At 38.1% G+C, this 21,342-nt stretch overlaps 1 protein-coding gene across 2 annotated transcripts in view; it reads right to left on the bottom strand.

Annotated features, from left to right (window-relative positions):
• SHROOM4 (shroom family member 4) overlaps positions 1–21,342 on the bottom strand; it is a 232,281-nt gene that overhangs the window by 90,769 nt on the left and 120,170 nt on the right. For both annotated transcript variants that reach the window (XR_001441973.2, XM_015127421.3), the window contains exon 2: positions 13,908–14,059. Coding sequence is in view for 1 of the 2 variants with exons in the window: in XM_015127421.3 (XP_014982907.2) it covers positions 13,908–14,059 (152 nt within the window). In the remaining variant the exon portion in view is untranslated. The remainder of the gene's footprint in view (positions 1–13,907; positions 14,060–21,342) is intronic.

Raw genomic sequence — 21,342 nt, forward strand, 5'->3', positions numbered from 1 at the left:
TTATAGCACTTACCACTAATGGATATAATATGTTTGCCTATTTTTGATTATTGTCTACTTCTCCCATTCCTGTTAGAATAGCAACTCCAAGAGGAAAAGGGCTATTTTGTTCACTGATATACCCCCAGTTCCTGAAATAGTACCCAACACAGACTATGGCCCTAGTAAATATTTGTTAGATGAATGAATGAATGGTTCCTCTCTTTGCATTTGGCTCACATATGTCCCCCAGAATCTGGTCCCTGATCATCTTCTTTTCTTCTCTACATTACAGTTTCTGGAAGATACCATCCCAATGGCTTCAATTATCATCGACCCAAATAACTTTCAATTTTATTATTGAGTCCTTTTTTTCTTTGTGTACCCAAGAACCATAGTTACAACTGCCTACTGGTCCTTTATATTTGGACGTCTTACATATGCTTCAAATTCCACATGTCTAAAACTAGCTCATTATTTTGTTTCTTTTTGATATAAAGCATATAAAGTACCGAGTCAAATGCTCAGTGTCTAAGAGGCACTCAATAAATGCTAGTTCTTATAAATAGCATTTGTAACTAGTATCTTTTAACTCCATCCAATTTGGCAAGAAACCTTGCACTCATCTTTGACTCTATCTCTTTCCTTTGCCGAATCCACCATCTCAGCTTTCAAGTATTTGGATGCTTGACAAGCCAATACCCCTAAAAGTCTCAGCCTCTAATCCTCACTGCAATAACCCTTACTGCCCTTGCCTGGCATACATTCATTCCATTCAATTAGCTATTCAATGAGTATTGAGCATGTAACCCTGCTAAGCACTATGATCACTATACTAAAGATACGAGTAAAAACCACACATGGACGCTGCCCAAAATTTACAGGTGGGAAATAGACAAGTAAACAGGCTGTTACGATTCTAGATAGAGGAAATTAAAGGGTGTTGTTTATAGGAGGAAGCTTAATACAGTCTGGGGATATCAACCCTAACACTTCTTAGAAGTGGTAAAGTCTTGAGTGTTGAATAAGACTTAGCTAAACAAAGAAGAGGAAGGAGCAGTCATCATTTTGGGAAGAAGGAGCAGAATGTGAAAAGGCACAGAGATATGAGAGAATATGTTGTAGTTGGATGTGATGGTTAATACTGAGTGTCGACTTGATTGGATTGAAGGATACAAAGTGTTGATCCTGGGTGTGTCTGTGTGGGTGTTGCCAAAGACAATAACATTTGAGTCAGTGGACTGGGGAAGGCAGAACCACCCTTCATCTGGTGGGCACAATCTAATCAGTTGCCAGTGAATATAAAGCAGGCAGAAAAACATGAAAAGGAGAGACTGGCCTAGCCTCCCAGCCTACATCTTTCTGCCATGCTGGATGCTTCCTGCCCTCGAATATCAGACTCCAATTTCTTCAGTTTGGGGACTCAGACTGGCTCTCCTTCCTCCTCAGCTTGCAGATAGCCTATTGTGAGACCTTGTGATCATGTAAGTTAATACTTACTAAGCTCCCCTTTATATATATATGTGTGTGTGTGTGTGTGTGTGTGTGTATCCTATTAGTTCTGTCCCTCTAGAGAACCCTGACGAATACATTGGAGAAATATAAGCAGTTGAATGTGGCCATAACATAAAGTGCAGGCTTGGGCGGAGATGGCAGAGATAAACAGGTGTTCTATTTTAAGGGGCCTGTTCACCAAATTAAGGAGTTTGGATTTTAACCTGAACACAATAGGGAACTTTGAAGGGTTTTGGTGAGTAAAGATTTCACAATGAGGTTTGCATTTTAAAAGATGACTCTGGTTGCACTGTGGAGAATAAATTCACGAGGTCGGGAGCATGGCAAAACTGGAGGTAGGTAAACAAATTGAGAGACTTGCAGTGAGCCAACAAGAGAGAAGAAGTTTGAGAAATTTTCAGCATATATAAAAATGGCCAAGACTTGCTCAATTAGATATAGCAATAAGGAGCTGAAAAAACTGGGTTCACTGTGAATTGTTCACCTTTATAGAGGCACACAGGAGGAGAAGCAGATTTTATCAGGGTTTGGAGGTAGAAGTTAATGACTTTAACATATAGAGTTTTGGAGATACATGTGGGGTATAAAAATGAAGATACCTAGAAAGAAGTGGTATAAATGGGAGAGAAGTATGGGACGGAGTGAGAGATTTAGAAGTCTTATTTGCTAAATTAAATCATGGAATGAATTAAAATCACCCAGAATGTATCATGTTAGAAGAGTAGAGAAACTTGTGTAGAACTTTGGAGAATATTAATACATAAGGGTCAAGTAGAGGAAGAGGAACCATAAAAAAGGAATAGACAAGAGAAAGCAAAGAAAAACCAGGGGAAGCATAGTGTTACTGGAGCCAAAGGAAGATAAAATTTTTAGAAGACAGTAATGTTCAACAATGTTAAGCTCTGATGAGAAGTTGTACTGAGTTGAATGGTGCCCCTGCAAAATTCATGTTCACCCAGAACCTTTGAATGCAACCCTGTTTGGAGACAGAGCCTTTGCAGATGTAATTAGTTATTATGAAATCATACTGGACTTAGGTAGGACCTAAGTCCAATGACTGGTGACCTTATAAGAAGGCCACATAGACACAGACACACAAAGACACAGGGGAAAAGGCCATGTGAAGATAGAGGCAGAGGTTGGAGTGCTATGTCTACAAGCCAAGGAATGCCTAGGGTTGCTGGTAAACACCAGAAGCTAGGAAGAATCAAGAAAGGACCCTCCCCTAGAGCCTTCAGAGAGAGCGTGGCCCTACCAACACTTGGATTTCAGACTTCCAGTATCCTGAGCTATGTAATCTCTGCTATTTTAAGGTACCTAGTTTGTGTCACTTTGTTGTGACAGCCCTAGGACACTAATACAGAGGTGAAGTAACACAGGAACCAAAAGGAGTTCATTGCTTTAAATAATTAAGAGGTCACTGGTAATTCTGACCAGAGTCACTTGAGGGATATGGTGGGAGACCAAGTTAGATTGTTATGGGTTGTGCTTGTGAATGGAAGGTGAAGGAGTAGAAATAGTGAGCGAAAACAGGTTTTCAAAGTAGTTTACCTGTGAAAGAAAAAAAAGGCACAATACCTAAAGATGACTATAGGTCTTGGAAAGGTGTTTTCAAAATAGGAGACCTGAGCTGGTTTGTAGACTTAGGGGAAAAAACTAGGACAAGAGAAGGATAACAGGTTGAAATGCCGAAAAAGGGAGAGCAGAAATTAAAGGAGCAAGATTTCTTTAAAAAGTGTAGGAGAATGAGGTCCAGGACACCTGTGAAAAAATTGGGTACGTCCAAGTGAGGAGGCAAACTCTTTTAAGATATACCCCTTTGGGTTTCAGAAAGATAAGGATAGAAAAAAGTCATGTAGATCCATCTATACAGGGTCTTAAATGCTGGGATGAAGTATTTAGACTTATTTGTGGAGGCAGTTGGGGTTTTTTTGAGAAAGGGAATGACATGAGCCAGGCTAAGCACAATAGAGACCTCATAACTCATGAGATTTACCCAAAGCACAATTACTGCTGATTGAAATAAATACAGAGATGTACTTTAGGAAGATTAATTTGGCAGAAGTGCAGAGAATGGGTTGGAGGGCATCCAGACAAGAGGTAATGAGTCCCTGGCAGTAGCAGGACGAAAGCAAAGGAAATAGATGAGATGGATATTAGAAACGCTGCAGAGGGAGCTCAGAAAGGACTTGGGGACTGTTGGGAATAAAAGAGGGAATTTAAGAGGATTCTACTATTGTGAGCTTGATTGACAAGGATGGGAAAGATGCCATAGACTGAAATAGAGATATTAGGACACCGGAAGGGGATGGTTGGGTAAGGGTTAATGTACACCTTGGAATGGAAGTCTGGAGCTCAGGAAGAAGGGAAAGCTGGGGAGAGAGATCTGGCAGTCTTCTATATCTAGGAGAGAGGTGAAACCTTTGGAAGTGGATAAATTCATAAAAGATGAATTGGCAGAGGAAAAAGTTAAGGCAAAGGATAGAATCACAAACTTACTTTAGGTATAGAAAGGAGACATTTCCCTCAAGTACAGAAAGGCTTCCTAGAGGAGGTAGCAAATGTGAAACATCCCAGAAACCATGTAAAGAAACCTTGACTGGTAAGAAGAAGTTGCTGGTTCTAGTCTAATCTACCTCTGTGGCTGTGTGGCCTTAGGAAAGTCCTTACTCATTCCAGTCCTCAGTCTTCTCACCTATAAAATGAGGTCACTGAATACAGTGATTACAGAAACCTCTTTTAGCTCTAGCAGTACATTTTCCTTTGATTGGAGCTTGACTTTGGCCTTTGTTTTGGCAAGAGGGGGTACATAACTTTCTAGATCAAGAAATAGTATACAAAGGCAAAGAGGCACATTTAAGAAAAGAGAAATGAATGAATTCAGAACTAGTCATTTTCACAACTTGAGCTATCCAACCTAATGATCATTCTGATTGACAATTATTAGGGTACTATGTGATTGATAATAACACCTGGTCTATGAGTTGTGTAATGAAGTTTTTGTTTGTTTGTTTGTTTGTTTTGAGACAGAGTCTCGCTCTGTCGCCCAGGCTGGAGAGCAGAGCGTGAGATCTCAGCTCACTGCAAGCTCCACCTCCAGGGTTCACGCCATTCTCCTGCCTCAGCCTCCCGAGTAGCTGGGACTACAGGCGCCCACCACCACGCCCAGCTAATTTTTTTGTATTTTTAGTAGAGATGGGGTTTCACCGTGTTAGCCAGGATGGTCTCAATCTCCTGACCTCGTGATCTGCCCGTCTCAGCCTCCCAAAGTGCTGGGATTACAGGCGCGAGTACCCCCACCCGGCCGGATGAAGTTTTAGCCAGTATTGTACTGTCTGCTAAAATCAGTACTGAAGGATAAGTACTGCCTTCCTTTTACTTAGGAAAAAGAAAAGAGCAGTTACCAAATGGCTACTCTGTTTCAGGTACTTTCATATATTTACATAAAAGGTAATTTATATGAAGACAAGATTTTCTTTTAAATCTGTTGTATTAACTGACATATCACTAATACCTAAAATAGTGCTTAGCACGTAGCACTCAATATTGTTTGAATGACCTGAAAAATATATGAATATATTTTATATATACATATATTTCATATATATGTGTATATAATGTCATTTGATCATTATAACAAACTTGCAAAAGAGACATTAGTGTTCTTATATGGACGGGAAAAGAATGGCTAAAAGAGGTTATATAAACTTACTCAAAGTCACACAACCTGTAGGTGTTGTGCCAGAGTCAAACACAACAGATTTATAAGCTCCATGTGGGCAGGGAATGTGTCTATGTTCTCCATGGTATCCCCAACAGCTAACTCCATATCTAGATGGAAGTAGCATTTAATAAATATCTTGTGAATAGAAGGAAGCAGGCAAGCAAACACACACTTGTGTGAACCCACATACCATTCATTTTACCCTATACCAACCACATCATTGCCCAAATTCAAAAGAATATTGAATCTCAAGAATCCAGCAGTTTGCCTACCATGTTTGTTGGCTTAAATAGTCTGTGATTTTTTATTCATTCTCACTTGTAGACTACGATGGTTCTCTTTCAGTCTTTTTAAGCTTTAGAGAGAGCCTCAAGGTCTTCTTTTTGGAGAATGCTTTATACCAGGGGCCAGCAAACTTAGTCTGTAAAGGGCCAGGTAGTAAGTATTTTAGGTTTTGTAGACCATATAGTGTCTGTTGCAACTATTCGACTTTGCCATTTTGGTGTTTGAAAAAAAAAACAAAACCACAGCTATAGACAACACATAGATAGATGAGCATGCCTGCTCCAATTGCTTTTATTCCAATAAAATGTTAATTGGAAAACTGGTTAGCAGGACAGATTTGGCCACAGACCATAGTTTAGCCCACCTCTGTTTTATATTATTTTTATTTTTCTCTCTCTTGCCTTTCCAGGACTTCTCTAACACGGTGCCAACTGTAAACATCTTCCTATCCCTGGTATATTAATACATGGCAGGACAACTTCAGTTTTAACAAGTTTCAACAGTTGTAACCCCTTCCATTTAATTATAGATGGCAGGAGTATTATGACAACAACAAAGACAGGACAGCTAGGGAGGCTGGCAGGTGGCCTACACAAGGCTCAAAGATACGGCAGTTCATTCCTTTATATAATCTTAATGCTGGTCCACGATCTGGATACCAGGTTCATATAATAAAAACTAGATTGTTTGCTTTTTGATCAGCGTACCCAAAATTGATCAGTTATTTTAAAACAGTCTTACAAATATCCATAATCATAATAAACTGAATGGAATGTCATGTGCCAATTTAAGTGACCATGAAAAATATAACTATCAAGAAAACCAGTTACTCATAGTTCCTACTTCCCTAAATAAGGATGTTAAAAAAAAAAATCCTGAGTCCTTCCCATGTGTCATAGAGTGTACTAGGTACTGAGAATGCAACAGTGAATACGCAGCACCTGTCCTCATGTTTCTAGTCTAAGGGCCATTTTTTTTTTTCTGCATAGAGCCAAATAATAAATATTTTAGGCTTTTTGTATCACACAGTCTGCCACAACTCAATTTTGCCATTTTAGTATGAAAGAAGCATGAATAGTACATAAATGTGTAGTTCTGTTCCAATAAAATTTTATTTATGGACACTTAATTTGAGTTTCATATAATTTCACACATCATGAAATACGATTCTTTTTTCCACCAACCGTTTAAAATATATACATATGTATGTGTGTGTATATACATATATCAAAGAGATATCTACACCCCATATCTTTTGCAGCAGTATCCACAATAGCTGAGATATGAAATCAATCTAAGTGTTCAAAAACAGATGAATGGATAAAGAAAATGTGGTGTATATATACACAATGGAGTGTTATTCAGCCATAAAAAGAATGAAATCCTGTTATTTGCAGCAACATGGAGGACGTTATGTTAAGTGAAATAAGCCAGGAACAGAAAGTTGAACACCACATGTTCTCACTCATATGTAGAAGCTAAAAATATTGATCTCAAAGAAGTAAAGAGTAGAACAGAGGTTACTAGAGGGTGAGAAGGGAGGAGGAAGGGAAGGATATATAAAGATTTGCTAAATAATACAAAAATTCAGTAGATAGGAAGAATAAGTTCTAGTGCTCTATAGCACTATAGGATGACTATAGTCAATATTAATGTATTATATATTTCAAGTAACTAGAAGAAAGGATGCTCCCAACATAAAGAAACAATAAATGTTTGAGATAATGGATATGCTAATTACTCTGATCTGATCACTATACGTTGCACATTGGAAAACCACTATGTACCCCATAAATATGTACTATGTATCAGTTAAAATAAATTTAAAAATAGAAGTGAAAGAATAACCTGGAGGCTGATAAATGACATTGGTAAGGAAATGAGAGTGATAATCCCTGCTTGTTTGAGCTTCAAAAATGAAGGGAATCTTGCATGAGGGTGGAGGAATGATGGTTCAGAAGTTGTCTATGGAGAGCATGGCTAAACCAGAATATGTCAATAATGTACATTCAATTGTATCTTGCCTTTTTGTAAGAAAAAAAAATACAGTACCCTAAGACTTTACCCACATCATCAAAAATGACTTGTGTACATTTTCTGTCTGTACATTTTTGTAATTTCCTCCATATAAAACCTCTTTCTTTCATACATATTTCTTAAGGGCATTCCTGATTGCTTATGGGTTTGTTCCCATTAAGAATGGCATATATTTCTCCATATAGCTTCTAATTGATTATTGTGTCTGTTGTTACCTTTAAATTTGTTATTCTTTGACTTCTCCTTTGAACTGATTGTAACACTTTACATTTTCCTCATTAAGGAGTGAAATACAATATTTAACATATGTTCACTTTTTGTCTACATAAGAGTCAAAATTTTGCCTTTTAAAAATTATTTTAATATTTGTAATGAATTGTTACTGTCCTATATTATTGTATTAGATTTCATAGAATTCCATGTATATATTTTGCATCTAAATTTACAAATTGGATAGAATATTCTTTCTTAGAGCAGTCTGTCAGGTTTTGGTATCAGAGTAATGCTGGCTTCAAAAACAATGTGAATAATTCTGCAACATTTTCAATACTATAACATATCTATAGAATTCAACGTGGTTATTTCTAGAAAATTTAAAGGAATTCACAGATAAAAATATCTGTCCCTTAAAGTCCTAAAGTATTTTTGGATGTCCCTAAAGTATTTTTGGAAGTTTCTCTTTGATAATTGTTTTCAAAGTTTCTACTGTTACATGTTCATTTAGTTTTCAACTTCTCAGTAATTTCTGGCATTCAATATTTTATTAGATATTTTTAATTTCTTTGAGATTCTCAAATATATTAAGGTACAATTATAGTAGTGCGCCTTTAATTTAAAAAACCTTTGTTGTTGTATTCCATTTGTCATTTAAATTTTATTTATAATTCATCTTTGTTTTCTTGATTAAATTTGCTAAAGGCTTATCTATTTAATTCATCCATCTGAAAAGAAACCTAGTCCTCGGTTTCATATTATATTGGATTATTAGTCATTTAATTCCATTCTTCATTTTTAACAATAAAATATTTAAGGTTATGAATTTACTTCTGAATATTTTCAAAGTTTTGGTAAGTCATGATCTCATTTTTATTATTGTTAGTCTGCTAGTGTTTCTTTGTGCTAATATTCACATATAAATGTGATCTAAAATATTCAAGTAATTGAAGACTTTAAAATTTGTTTCTAAATTGTAAACATTGTACATTATCATCAGAGATTGCTACTCTTAAGAGTGTGCAGGCTGGGCTTGGTGGCTCACGCCTGTAATCCCAGCACTCTGGGAGGCCAAGGCGGGCAGATCACTTGAGGTCAGGAGTTCAAGACAGCCTGGCCAACATAGTGAAGCCTTGTCTCTACTAAAAATACAAAAATTATCTGGGTGTGGTGGTACACACCTGTAGTCCCAGCTGCTTGGGAGGCTGAGGCAGGAGAATTGCTTGAACCCGGGAGGCAGAGGTTGCAGTGAGCCAAGATCGTGCCATTGCACTCTAGCCTGGGCAACAGAGCAAGGCTCTATCTCAAAAAAAAAAAAAAAACTTGCAAAGCTTTTCTTTGTGACATACCTATGATCATTTAAAAATATTCTCTCAATATTTGAAAAGAGTATATGCAGTCTATAAACAATTTTCAAAATGTATTAATTAGATCTAATGAATTGTTTTTCATATCTTCTAAGTAGTTTATTTTAGTCTACTTTATTGTCAATTAAATTATGTTAAAGCCTCCCATACAGATGTTTCCATCACTTTTTGTATAGTTGACAGTTTTTTTCTTTATATATTTGGATGCCATGTTTTTTGCAAAAAAAGGTTCATAAATATAATATCTTCAATACGGTTTGTATCATCAATCAATATAAAATGAACATCTTGGGATCAACATGGTTGCGTGGTCATTGTTCCTGATTTTTTTTTTCCTAATAGAGTAGTGACATGTTCAAATACCTATTTAGAGAATGGATTGATTAGGAAAAGGTGAGACTGAAAGCTGAGAAGCCAGTGGGAAGGCTCTTAGAATAGTGCAGGTGAGAAATCATGAGTGGCTGGATTAAGACAAAGGCAACCAAGAGGTCTTTAGCAGGTTAAAAACATCAAGACTTGGAATTAATTGGATTGGAAGTTGGGTGGGGTGAGAGAGGAGTTGAGGGTGACACCTACATTTCTGACTGAGCTGACCATTATCTAGACAGCAATATAGGAGGAAGAGCTGGGTTGGCTTTTCAGAATTGGCTATATTCTAAAGTTCCTTCTGTTTATATTCATACCAAAAGGACTCAAGCCTAGACCTAAAGCTAAGTGTTGGATCTTTGTCAGCTGATTGTTTACTCAAACCAAAGTCTTTCTACCTGTATAAAACACTAGGCTGAATACTCACAAATTTTAGGGTAATCACACTTCTTTTACATGTTAAGAGCTCTTTCATAAAGTTGACGGAAAATTTGGACTAAACGAGAGGGAATTAATTTCCTATACTGTGCCCAGGGTAGTCCACCTGTGAAGGTTAAGTTTTCCACAAGAGGGCAGCATCACCTAATAAATTATGTCATTGAAAGCCTTCACCAATAGGGGCTGAGATGGGGAGGTTAAAAGGGTAGAAAATACAGGTTCTGGGAGCCATAGGACCTGTCACACCACGAAAACCAAAGGGCCCTGCTAGTTCAAGCCCATAATTATAACCACTCCTAAGTGACTGATGGTGGCAGATGTTGCTACAAAAGAGGACATGGAACTCACCCTGTCAAGATGAGTGGGTGAAACACCTGAACCCTCTCATTCTTGTGACTGATTCAGAAGATACTCTAGATAGTGTTCACACTCCCTCTAAGTGCTGGTGTCTCTGTACAACCAGCATCTCACCGGGGCCTTTATTTCCTATTCAGATCATTGCCACCCCTAATGATTCCTTAGCACATCATTCTCTGCAGGTTAGGCTGCAAAGCACATCACCATTCTGATGCTCTCCCAATTTAACAGTGTTTGGTTATTCCAATTATGCTTCTTTTAGACCCTAAGGAAAGAAATGGGAATGAAATTCACTGACAACCCATTATGTGAAAGTCATTTTACATAAATTATCTTATTTAATCATCGCAACAATGCCATTATATACGAATTATTATTTGTCATATAAGAGACCTAGGAAGTTGCAAACATGGGAATATCTAGCTCCAAAACAAAAATGCTTCCAAATTCACCAAATTACCCCTCCAAGAAGCCTTATTTAAGACCTAAATCTTGACCAATCCAAGATTTAATCAGTGATAATGTATCTATTATATAAGGCATTACTTAACATGTCACCTCCTATCCATGTACATGGGCAGGTATGGATTAATCTTAGGTGCCAGCAGGTAATAGAAGTCAAGGGGATCCTATATAACCTCATTCTTCCTAGGTCCAAAGCCTTTCCCCTTAAATATTCTCTCTTCAGGATAAATCATTTGGATATAGAACATGAGGACAATGGAAGAATTAAAGATGGCTTCTGTGTTTCTGGCTTAGTTGGCTGAATACATACGTGGTGGTCCTGGTCACAGATAGTTATTTTGAGAGAAGATGATGATGTGTTAGGCATGGGCATGTTGTGTTTGCAATACCTCTGACACATTTAAGTATAAATGTTTAATGGGAAGTTGGTTATATGGTCTAGAGCATAGGAGATACAGAAAATAAGGTGAAGCTAAAGGGCTGGGTGAGATTTTCCAGGGTATATTAAGTTAAAAACGGTGGAACTATGGGGAACACCAACATTTAAGGAATGGTCAGAGGAAGAGCAGGTAATAACGAGCCTGGTTTTTAAAAAATGGACAAGGATGTAGGAAAAGAACAAGGAAACTGATTATCTTGAAAGTAAGAGGTGTGGCCGGGCGCGGTGCCTTATTCCTGTAATCCCAGCACTTTGGGAGGCTGAGGCAGGCCGGATTACTTGAGGTCCGAGGTTTGCAACCAGCCTGGCCAACATAGTGAAACTCCATCTCTACTAAAAATACAAAAAGTAGCCAGCTGTGTTGGTACACGCCTGTAATCCAGCTACTCAGGAGGTTGAGGCAGGGGAATTGCTTGAACCTGGGAGGTGGAGGTTGCAGTGAGCTGAGATCACGCCACTGCACTCCAGCCTGGGCGACAGAGCAAAACTCCATTTCAAAAAAAAAAAAAAGGTTTTTTTTTTTATTAACATAATAGTTACACATGTTTTGGGGGTACATGTATCATTCTGATACATACATATAAAGTGTAACAATGAAATTTGGAAAATTGGGATATCCATCACTTCAAACATTTATCTTTTCTTTATGTTGAGAACATATGAATTCTTCTCTACCAGTTATTCTGAAATATACAATAGATTGTTAACTATAGTTACCCTACCCAAACTATTGAATACTAGATCTTATTCCTTCTATCTAACTGTATTTTTATACCCATCAGTCAACCTCTCTTCAACCTCCCCACTTCCCAGCCTCTAGTAACCACCAGTCTACTCTCTATCTCCATGAGATCTCTCTTTTCACCCTTTACATATGAGTGAGAACATGTAATATTTGTCTTTCTGGGCCTGCCTTATCTTACTTAATGACCTCCAGTTCCATCTGTGTTGTTGTAAATGACAGGATTTCATTCTTTTTATGGCTGATAGTATTCCTTTATATATATATATTCCCCATTTTCCTTATCCATTCATCTACTGATGGATTAGGTTGATTCCATGTCTTGTTTATTGTGAATAGTGCTGCAATAAACATGGGGGTGCAGATATCTCTTTTATATGCTGATTTCCTTTCTTTTGAATATGTACCCAGCAGGGGGACTGCTAGGTCATATGATAATTCTATTTTCAGTTTTTTACTAAACCTCCATACTGTTCTACGGTGGCTGTACTATTTCACAGTCCTACCAACAGTGTACCGGGATTCCCCATTTTCCCACATCCTTCCAGAATCTGGGTTTTTTTTATTTGTTTGTTTTGTTTTTATAAAAACCATTTTAACTGGGGTGACATAATATCTCATTGTGGTTTTTATTTTCATTTCCCTGAAGATTAGTGATGTTGAGCATTTTTTCATATGCCTGTTGGCCACTTTTGTGTCTTCTTTTAAGAAATGTCTATTCAATACTTTGCCCACTTTTTAAGTTGGATTATTTTGGGTTTTTTTTGTTTGTTTGTTTTTTTGCTATTGAGTTGTTGTGTGAGATTTTTGGTATTGAGTTTCATAAAGGAAGGTAGGGGGCAAAATCTAGAGCTATAATGTTAAATGCCATATATGATGAATACTAAAAATAACCCATTGACTTTGACAATTAGGTGATAATTTGTAGCTTTTGACAGAGTAGTTTCAGTGGAGTTCTGAGGGTCAAATTCTGGCTGCAGAGAGTAGAAAGCTAAATGGCAGGTGGAGAAGTAGGGACAGTGAGTATAGACTCTTCCTTTGAGACTGAGTATGAACAAAAGGAGAAAGACGGGGCAGGAGCCAGAGGGACAAGTGAGATTGTGGGAAGGTGCAAACTTACGATAAAGGAAAAAAAAAACACACAATAGAAAGGGAGAAGGCTGAGCTCCAATAATACAAAGCAAAGACGCAGCAGCAAAATGAAAGAAAAGCCATGTGGAAAGTTCACCAATAGGTAGATGCTTTTGGTGGTAGCAGAATAACTGTGCCCAAATATGTCCTTCCCTTCCTTCTGCTTATGCCACTGCACTTACCTGCAATGCCTTCCTCTTCTGATGCTTTATTTTTCAAATTATACTCACCCTTTAGCTTAAATTCTACTTCCTCTATGAAGTCTTACCCTATCAATCCCTTCTGCAGTGATCTCTTTCTCTAATAGCAATTTCTGTCTGAACGTTCCATTTGATAATCATACACAAGCCTTTATTGCCTTCTTTAAAAATATATAGCTACTTAGTCACATGTGTATCTTTTCTCCCCTGCTAGACTGTGCAATCCTCAAGGAAAGGGTTTCTAGGAGTTTGCTACAGCCTCCATGGCTGTAGTAGGGGCTCTTTAAGTCTCCATTGATATGTGGTTCAGGAATGACAGTGTATTATAAAGAAGGAGATGGAAAAACACTGGATTAGATAGCCCTTTGGTATATAATGAGTAATTTAGTCCTCTTTATAGCAAATAATGAAACAGTCTTGCAGAGGACAAATAAATTTATCCAAGATTATGTGTCTATGTGGCAGTGCCAGGATTTGAACCAAAGGCTCTTTCTCCTATGCTATTCTACTTCAGTTGTCTGCAAAATTCTATTTAAGTGAAACACCTCTTTCCTTTATAATATTGATAGAGACATGACTCTATTGAGCTTTATTACCAACCAAGTTTCAGTGGCCTCTGCTTCTTACAGAGACTCTCCCTGTACCTTACCTCCTGACAATCAGCTTGAGAATCCGGAAGGAGCCTTTGATGAGAATGAGGGCCTCTTGGCGGGAGCCATATAATGGAGTGCCATTGATATTCACCAGCTCATCACCAGTCCTCATCTTCTGGGACAAAGCTGCCTTGCCTCCATCTTCAATCTGTGTTGCAGAGAACAAAACAGAAAGCAGGCAGTGAGGCGACTTTCTCCCCAAAATTCTACTTGTTTCTTCCACCCCTGGAGCCACAAGTAGTACTGGGGAATGGCTCCAGGCAGCTCCTTGGAATAGCTCAGGAGCTGATCACAAGTCATTATTTACTGAAGGCAAAGCTTGAGCAAACCTTTGAGGAAGGAGGCAACATGGAAATAATGCAATCCCTGACTGGAGGAATCAGCAGTCCAACTAGGAAGACTAGCAATTCTAAACAAGAAACTGATGCTTGGAAGGAACCCTAGTGTGTGGCTAAAGCAGCAGCACAGCCTACCAAAACGTGCAGGCAAATTAGAGCCAGAAGAGCTAGGCTCCACCAAAATGACCTTTGGCAAGCTCTTTCCTATCTTTGGGCAGGCTTTGAAGTCTGACAAACTAAGTTTGAATCCTGGCTCCGCTACTTCCTAGCTGTGTGATCCTTAGGAAGTTACTTAACATCTCTGTGTCTCAATTCCCTCCTATGTGACATGTAGATAACAAGACTAGCTACCTCACAGGGTTGTTAGTATAGTAAATATCCGAGAACAGTAAGTCCTCAATTAATATAAGCTCTGATTATTATAACAAGGGGGTTGACTCTGAAGACCAGGAAAATGGCTTCCAGCTCAACATTCTGGGAGTGGAATGGCAAATTCAAAACATACAAGTAGGTACAATGTAGCTGCTTCTTTATCTATGTCTCTTCAACATGTGCCCAGCACAGTGCTTCTAGTGTCTGACACACAGTGAGCATTCAGAGAAAGCTGGAAATATGGGTATTTACTGTTACAACACGACCTATAGAATTTCCATTAACCAGGGCAATCTGGGGAAGAAGATTGTCAGACTGAGGGGTATTGAAAGCAAAGGCAGAAATAATAGCCACTGGGGCAGGCAAAAGCAAAGCAAAGCAAAGCAGAATGTCCCTGGGGGTCTTTGCTTATGGCTAATATTATACATTCATTTTACCATGAAGGTGAGTTCTACCTATTGGAACATAAATTCCATCCATGATAATCCATGAAAGGAGTCATCTCATCCATCCATTAATCATTCTTTAAGTATTTAAGCACATTTCTATTATGCATAGGACAACATGCTAGAGATATAAAAATGAACAACGTTCCTAATTTCTAGCCTCAGGGACAGGTTACTGCCTACAGCTTATTTATCAACTGAGATGGTCAGGTAAAAAAGGCTCCAACTCACTGATGTAATCAGGAGTTGTTTTTGTTTGTTTCCAGGGAAAGGGAATGTAAGGATAATTAAATTGTATAGTCCTTAGGGGATGGAAGATTCTAAATGGGGCAATTAAGGGCTGGTATTCACTGGAGGTATTTTTACACTTCTACTCTTGTTCCAATCTTTCTCTCAGTCTTTTATAATGTCCCCTCAATCTATCCCCACACCATGGAAGTTATAATATTGTTGAGCTTTAGGTTGGCCAGCTCACGTGCAATTTCGCAGATGAGACCTCCTGGGTGCAGAGAAAAATTTAAGTTCAGGATTTTTTAAACTCCATCAAATAAATTGAACTTCTGAGTTAAATCACAGAATGTTATTATATTTATTGCTGCTAACTCAACTTTTTAAAAAAAAATTAACCTTTGTCTAACAAATCGTAGGTTAGCCAAGTGACATTGAATATATATACCTTTGTTCTGGTACCCGGGCCACATTCAACACCAAACAAGCCAATATTGGTAAATGGGGAACAACTCTCAGCAAATTAATCAGGATTATACTCTTATTTCCATTGTCATTATCATTATTACTTCACAGTCACTGCTGCCTGCCGCCAAGAAAAAAGAGAGAGAGAGAGAAAAGGAAAGTGCTGTACTTGAATTTCAGAAGTTCTATTTGAATGACTCATTCCTTTGGCATCCATAGAAGGCCCTTAGCACCAGGCAGAACTTTCAACAGGGATCAGCCATTTGAAAGGGTTTCCCGAGGCTAACAAAGAACCACAAACAGAAGTCTAACTAATGAATGCTAATAGATTTTCCCTGTTGATGTACATTAGTCTTAATTCACTCTACCCATTGTTTTTAATTCATACAACTTAATTATCCATATTACTGTTACCCATAGCAAGTCTTCCCCTCAATATGTATTGATATTAAGTACCATCTTTGGTTAATTAAACACTGTTACAGCAGCAAGATCTCTGTTTATTCTAGGACAAAAGATAAAAGGGAGAAACCTTTTAAACTAAAATGCTTAATTATTGCTGTAGCAAAAGCTCAGGCATTTGGCATTCCTTACTGCTCTTTCAGCTGCCACTTTCTGAGTCCTTGCACAGACTGTTTCTTGGACTACAGCATCAGGCCAACTGTTCATGCCCCTTTTTTCTGTTCCATGCCCCTTCTCAGTCACCAGCATCCTCCTCCTTAGGAGATATGTTAAGTGAAATAATCCTAATTTAGTACAAGTCTGAAGATGCTCAGACAAAAACCTAGCAAATTTTGGGTCGCCAGCATAATCTAAGAGTTCAGAAGGGTCCAGATCAGGAAGTAAGACTCCATTTGGTTGAAGATCCCTTCAACTATATCCCAGACTAGCCCTTTTCCAGACCCAGGGTATTTTCTGAGCTGTGCAATGGATTCCATACTCTTCCAGACTTTTTGGTCCTTTTTAAATTACTGCTCACTGGCCTTTCTCCTCCCCACGCTACCTCTAGATTTCTGAGATCTAGTATGTCTTCTATTTATTGTTTGGCCTCCTTACAGCCAGTTCTACAGGTCAATGTCTCAGCCACATATTTGTTTATATGGAAGACAAAGCAGATGTTCATGTTTCTATCAATAAAAAAAGGAAAGGAAGGAAGGGAAAATGAATGAGAGGAAGGGAGAAGGGGGATGGAGGGGGAAAAGATGATATGTATATTCTTCTACAAAAGGTTTTGTTTTCCCCTTCCCACCACCCTCCTCCTAACTCTGGCGGGGGCCCTGGAAAGGTGTGAATCAACAAACTTGTTGAAATTAACATACCCTGTTTGAGGGACTGTATAACAATATATGATGCTATCCATTCAGTAAGGCTGGTCAGCTTTCCAGCTCTTCCTGAATCAGACCTTCAGGGTGGCTTTCTTGTTTCAGTTGAAGTGTTGTGAATCCTCAGATTAGACCCAGATGCATTGGAATGTCGGTATAAACACACATCACAAAGCTCAGTGTAAACGATGGTTAACTTATGTGTCATTTTGGATTACCCAAGTGATTGCTGGGCTAGCAGTGAGTGGCCCAAGTAATTGAAAATTGATTACATAGAGGTCATATAACCAAAAGCCAGGTGGTGCCTGGAAAGCTAGGAAAAGCTGATTGACTTTGGACAAGTCCCTTTCCCTTCTTGCAGCCTCTCTTCTCCTACTGGTAAAATGTGTAAGAGGGCCTGACTAGATGATCTCTTGGGGCTCTGACAGCTCTGGGCCTTTTCAGTTCTGACATTCAGTGACCTGTGAACAGTTAGCAAAGTCATGCATTATCCTTCTGCTGACACAGATAATCTCAGCTTTTTGTCCCATTGTACTCTGCCTTCACCCATGTTTCACTCCTTCAAAATTGACTAATTAACATCCATCTCTCAATTCCCCTGGTCTTTATCCACTGTTTCAGAGTGGTCCACCAAGGTTGGAACACTTAATAAGGCCCAGTCAGGACACTGAGAGAGATTCCTGAAGCCCTATTTTGTGCTAATGAGCTAGCAATTTGGAAATTTTTGATGGGTCTTCAATGAAGCATGAAGTGCTCTGATAGCTGTCAACAAAGTGACAAGTTGGCCCCTTGTGAGTAAAGGCAAAGAACAATTGACTTAACAGCACTTGCTGGCTTCCTAGTAGCTTTTATTTAATCATGCTAAGAGATACTTGCTTGGGTCTTTTGAATAAATTTAGGAGATGAAAAAGGGAAGAAAAGAAGTATTAAATCAGGTTTATAATTTAAAAATGCATTCAAAGGAGAAACACCATCTGCAACAATAACTGATGGGTACTGAACACCTATTATGTTAGTGTAAGAGCAGCATTAAAAATCAATGACATTGTGAATACCTCTGCCTGCTACAGGAAATTTATTGGAAAAAATGAGCATCAACTGAAACTTTCTTGGTCAGCTCTTGGTCCAAGAGCTTCTGGCCAAATTACCAGCCCATACTGCTACCTCCACCAGCTTGTTTATCGTCTAAAGAAGACAAACAACATAATTGTTTAAATTGAAGTGTTTGTTTTTTGTTTTTGTTTTTTTGTTTCGTTTTGCAAATAGAAAATGTCCACTCAGAATACTGTAATCCAGTTGTTTAAAGAAATAATATACCCTCTGAATACCTTTTTAGCATCTTAGAAAGATTTTCAAGTTTTTAGTAACACTCTAGGCATCCGTTCATGAATTTGGCCCTTTCTGAGAAAGAATAGAAAATACAGAGCTAGGGTTAAGCTGGCTTTGGGAAGTTTAACTATTAAGAAGTAGGAATATCAAAGAATGAATAAAGTCCTTGCTCATTCTGAAACTTAGTTTGAAATCTTAAGCAAACCACAGGTTGGGGGCTGTCTGTTTCTAATCTACCCTCTTTTTCCTTGTTGGTATCTCTTAGAATCTGATCATGCTAGGAGAAATTAATCAGCGTTCCCTGGACATGGGAGATACAGGCTTTCAAACCTCGGCAGTCTTCTTGCCATGGCTTTCAACACCTAACTTGTCTCTCTCAGCAACTTCTTCCCTTAAAAACTGCTCTCAAATTTCTGAAGCAGTCTAGATTAGAAAAACAAGAAACTCTGTTCCTAATTTCATCTTCCATACTTTACACCAGTTTTCCAAAAGGCAAAACAGACAACAAAAACTTTTCTCTTCAATGAGAATTGGAAAACAATAACCAATTAAAAAGCTGTAAGTAGCCCTGATTCAAAGGAGTAATCCCTATATGTGGACAGAGGGAAGAGGTGGACACCAAGGGAGAAGCCATTCTTTACCTCTACCAGCTAATAAGCAGATGCCCAAATCCTACAAGGAGCTGCCCCAGAGTGTAAAGCTCTGTGAATCAGGCCCAAGGGCTCCCCTGACCTTGAGTCAACGGAACTATGCTGTGCCCCACAGCATGACCTAGCCCAACAGACAGCTTCTTCCTCCCCAGCTGCTTAATCACCATCTAGTTTACTAATCCTCACAACAAAGGCCGTCTAAGCTCCAAATCATTAAATTTCCCTGGGGATTAGCTCCAGTCAAATTCTAAGCACCTTTGCCAAAAACTCAGCCCAGTGCCAAGCTCAGCTCTAGGAATTTGGTGATGAGGACAGGGGAAGAAGACTCAAGAGCACTGTCCCCTGTGTCAGCAACCAAAGGCAAATTTGTCTTTGCTCCTACCAAGTCAGATCGTCCTGCTGTCTCTATAAGCCCGGTAAGCGGAGACAAACATGACAGCACAAGAGTAAACTGAGGGTTTCTTACATTGCTGGCAGATATGCTCACTGGGGCTCTGTCAACTCTAGCCATTTGTTTACACTGAAGCGTTCTGACATTAATGCTATCAGTGTTTGTCACAAATGTTAGTCTTTGGTGGTATAGAACAATAGTGTTCAGAGTGGGGTACATATATCCCAGGCTGTGTACAAGATGATCCACTGGAACTTCTGTTTATATATCTAAAAAATTCAAAAATCAAGCTTTATTAATATATAATATTGGTGGTAATAAATTAGATCATCCGTAAATAAAATTGTGTATACTGGAGACACATACTCAAAACATTTTTACTGATGTACATTTTTACTAAAAATGTTAGCTGGATTACAGACCTAATGAGAGGACTAAAATCATAAGGCTTTTAGAGAAAAACATGGGGCATATCTTTGTGACCTTGAGGTGGGCAAAGATTTTTTGAGGAGGATACAAAAGGGAGTAATCATAAAGGAAAGAGTGATACATTGGAGTTCATCAAAATAAAAAAAACTTTAGCACTAAAAAAGGGAAAAGACAAGCCACAGACTGGGAAAATATTCATAATACATATTATCTGACAAATGACTTATATCCAGAATATTAAAAGAACTACAAATCAATAAGAAAAAGGCAAATAGCCAGTTAACAGTTGGCAAGGCTTGAACAAGCACTTCACTACAAAAGATAGCCAAATACCCAATAAGCATCTGAAAAGGTGCTCAATATAATTCTTCATTAGGGAAATGTGATTTAAAATTATAGTAAAAGGTCACTACATATCCACCAGAATGGCTAAAATTAAAAAGACTTAAGTATTGGTGAGAATGTATAGCAATTTGATCTCTCTACATTGCTGGCAGGAGTATAAAAATGTAAACCATTTTGGAAATCTGTATGCCTACTCTCAGATCCAGCAATTCCATACCTAGAGACCCCCAAGAGAAATAAGTGCACGTGCCCATAAAAAGATTTGATTGTTCACAGCAGCTTTATTAATAATAGACAGAAAGTAGGAACAACCCAAATGTCCTTCAAAACATACAAAAAATGACATGCTATACAACAATAAAAAAAAATGTAATAAAATGAATGTCAAAAAGATTATGTTGCATGAAAGAGATCAGACAAAAACAATACATACTGTATGACTTCATTTTATACGAAGGTAAAGAAGAGAGGTGATAATTTGAAAAAATGGTTAACTCTGTACTACTGATTGTAAAGGCACATGAGCATAATTTTTGGGGGTGCTAGAAATGTTCTACATATTTATGTGGCTCCAGATCATATGGGAATATACATAACTAAACATTCATTAAGATTTGTACATTTTACTATATGTAAATTATTCCTTAATTTAAGAAAGAATTAAAAGAATAAAGTCCTCCAGACTATTCAGCTTATATTTCTGAGGTAGGCACCAAGACTCCAGCATCATTTTCACATACTCACAGTTTTAATCAAGGCAAAACATTTCTCTTAAAAACGTTAGCCTTCACAATAGGGCTATAATCTATGAATCTGCCCATTGTTCCTGTCTGCTTTGAGATAGTATTCATCCTCCCTACCTCTTAGAAGGTAGAGGATTTCAGTAAAAAATGAAAATAAAGACCAACACTATTTTACCAGTTGACAGGTAAAGGTGAAAAGTCTTAATGATTTGATTCCATTTTTAATCTCTAGCCAATTTTTGTCTTGACATATTACAAAAATAGAATCAATTCCTCATCCAATGTTGGAGCCATCTACTGCTACTCCTTTTGTCAATCTCAGACATGTTTTTTTCTTATGGTCCCCAGAGTTCATGACACCTACTCCTAGAAG

Source organism: Macaca mulatta, chromosome X, assembly GCF_049350105.2.
Source record: "Macaca mulatta isolate MMU2019108-1 chromosome X, T2T-MMU8v2.0, whole genome shotgun sequence".
Classification (NCBI taxonomy): domain Eukaryota; kingdom Metazoa; phylum Chordata; class Mammalia; order Primates; family Cercopithecidae; genus Macaca; species Macaca mulatta.